This window comes from Porites lutea, chromosome 1 (genome assembly GCF_958299795.1).
Source record: "Porites lutea chromosome 1, jaPorLute2.1, whole genome shotgun sequence".
Lineage (NCBI taxonomy): Eukaryota > Metazoa > Cnidaria > Anthozoa > Scleractinia > Poritidae > Porites > Porites lutea.
Window position 1 is genome coordinate 16,287,095 of NC_133201.1, and position 2,500 is coordinate 16,289,594.

Here is a 2,500-nt window from a genome sequence, read left to right on the forward strand (position 1 = left end):
AACTGTTTTAGCCTCAAAGTACCAATTCAGCCCTGCAGGCCGATGTCTGATCCAGCCCCTCCTGAAGTCATTTAACACATTTCGAGCGAAAACAGCCCAGTCTAAAGGATATTCCAGCCCACGCTGGGGCCCATTTCAGCCATTGGGTCCAAATCAGCCCTAGGTAGTTGGACTGTATCGGCCCTGATTTAAGATAGCGAAATTAGATTAAAAAATATGACTGTATTTTACTTACCAAAACGGCCCCATTTTTAGGGCTAAAACAGATCTTTCTGATTTACAGTGCATCTACTTTATAACTGAAATCCTCTCTTGCTGAAATGCAGAGTGTAATTTGGTTGTAGCCTTGTTTTTCGTACATTTCAGCATTTTCCCCTTATAATCATGACAAAACTTCATTCGGTCTAAAAATGCTGAATTCAAATTTATGGACGGTGCTAAATTGGCCGCCTGTGTACACCCCCCCCCCCCCCCCGCCCTCCTCCCTCCTCTTTTCCTGAGGGAAGGGGGATCTGTACACAGGCTACTCAATTTGCTGCTCTGTCATTGGTTAAGGCGCGGCGTTTCTAAGATCTGCGCGCGCTGCCGAAACTGTGGTTGCGTTGTCTGTGCTAAATCTGCCTACTTTTTTACGTGTAACCTCTTTTCTTCCCTTCTTTCGTTAATTCTCAATTCACCCCATTTTCCCCAAAAATTCAATCTCAATGCCCCTATAAATGACTACGCGTGATGTGAACGTGTAGAAGCTAAGGTGTCTGAGGTTGTATTTTGACAATTTATAGGAGCTTATGTCCGCTGACCGAGAACTGAATGAAACTGCAGTCAAGTTGCAACTTCTCGAGTCCAGCAGAGTAAGTCCATGGAACTCTGTTTTGTATTTACCTTCCTTAGCGGACATTGTTTTGGCTCAAAACATAATAGTTTTCACAAAATTGAACTTTGTTATCTCTGAGAACACATAGTTCCATTCCCGATGTCAATGGCCATCAAGGGATACTAGTACCAAGAATTTTTTTTCGTTAAATCTTCTTGATAAGTTTCCCTCCGTGGAGCAGTTATATTTGACTAAGCCATTTACTTGTAGGCGTGTTTTAGTTACTATCATTCGTAAGTCTACCATTTTGTGATTAAAAGGTCGAGTAAAACGATTTCTTTGTAGCCTGTAAGGTCTTTAGAATGGCAGAGTTTGTTGTTGTTTAGTAACATTGGTCAGATTGTGCCTGAAACTTAGCAGCCGGAGAGCACAACCTCTTTTTGTCATCTTTTGGAGGCTGTGCTTGAAAAGCGTCAAGCCTTTGAAGTCTCCGAAGCCCGAACTTCTGAACCAGTTAAACTTGTTCTCTATCCTCAAACTGGTTTTTCCAGTGCGAGCATCTGTTTATTGATAAACCGCTGCGTCCGCTGTAACAAGCGCAGACGTGGGTTGGAAACTGTGTCTTAGCAACAAGCAGCACATGCTCAACAAAGATCTTACCCGATTAATGCAGTCTTTCCAAAGGGTGGAAAATTAGAAATTCGTGACAAACGTATTCGTTTTAAATTCTGTTTCAGAATAATTTAACGTCTCGCAGTGGTCATAGTGAAGACAGCGCTTTACTAGATTATGATGAGTGAATGAGTTACTGCATCTCCGCTACACGGGACTGACGATGGTTGTTCACGCCCTCCGCTTAATATGATCAATGGTCATACACGTGATCTGCACGTGCCAAGCAAGCAATCCGGCGTCATACTAGGCGTATCTACAATATTCTGAGCGGGAAGTTTACCTCACATCATGGGAAAAAATTTCGCTGTTCTTAATACTTGAACATAGTGTAAATAAAATAAAAAAACAATCAGAATATCCAATCATATATCATATAATAGGACAAAAGGACGATCCAGTTGTTTTCAATGGCAACCTGGCTTGACTGAAGAGTGAAATAGAGTGTGATGAAGATTATGCAGTGTCAGTATGTTAAGCCGAACACCTTTAGATTAACTTGTGTAAGTACTAACGACTTTATGTTGAAAATAAGCAAATAATCGGGACTGATAACAAAGGTGATGCACAGCGACGTTTTTCGCAGATACTATCAATTTGACAAATCAAGTATAATAACGCACAGTTTCTCTTTCCCCTTTTTTTAAGCGGCGGTTGTTGACAAAAACACTTCAAATTTGGTTTTTTAATTCAATCTTAGTCTTTTTCCGTTTAAAGCCTCCTCATAAAGAATTGATTTGTGGGGACTGGGACTGGTGACATGGGAGAGTAAACGTGCTTCGCCGAGCTCCCTGAATCGCCGTGGAAAATTTATAGTTTTTTAATGCTGGGCAAACGCAAAAACCGGTCAAAAGCTTCCAAAGATTCTTTGCCATCTCCAGATGAAAAAAAATCGAAAGACGAGAGAAAGGCACACTCAACTGCATCAGAGACTGACGAAGTGTTCGAAGCTTTAGAAATGGCGGAAGGTGTAGGCTCGAAGCTTGAAGCTGTACTTAAGAAGTTAGAAAAGCT

General features: G+C 41.4%; 1 protein-coding gene across 1 annotated transcript in view; it reads left to right on the plus strand.

Moving 5' to 3' along the window:
- The window catches only part of LOC140924161 (uncharacterized), a 54,324-nt gene extending 52,169 nt beyond the window's left edge, over positions 1-2,155 (plus strand). The window contains exons 30-31 of the mRNA XM_073374226.1: positions 783-851; positions 1,552-2,155. Of these exons, the coding sequence (XP_073230327.1) occupies positions 783-851; positions 1,552-1,614 (132 nt within the window). The 3' untranslated portion in view covers positions 1,615-2,155. The remainder of the gene's footprint in view (positions 1-782; positions 852-1,551) is intronic.
- Positions 2,156-2,500: the final 345 nt, after the last annotated feature.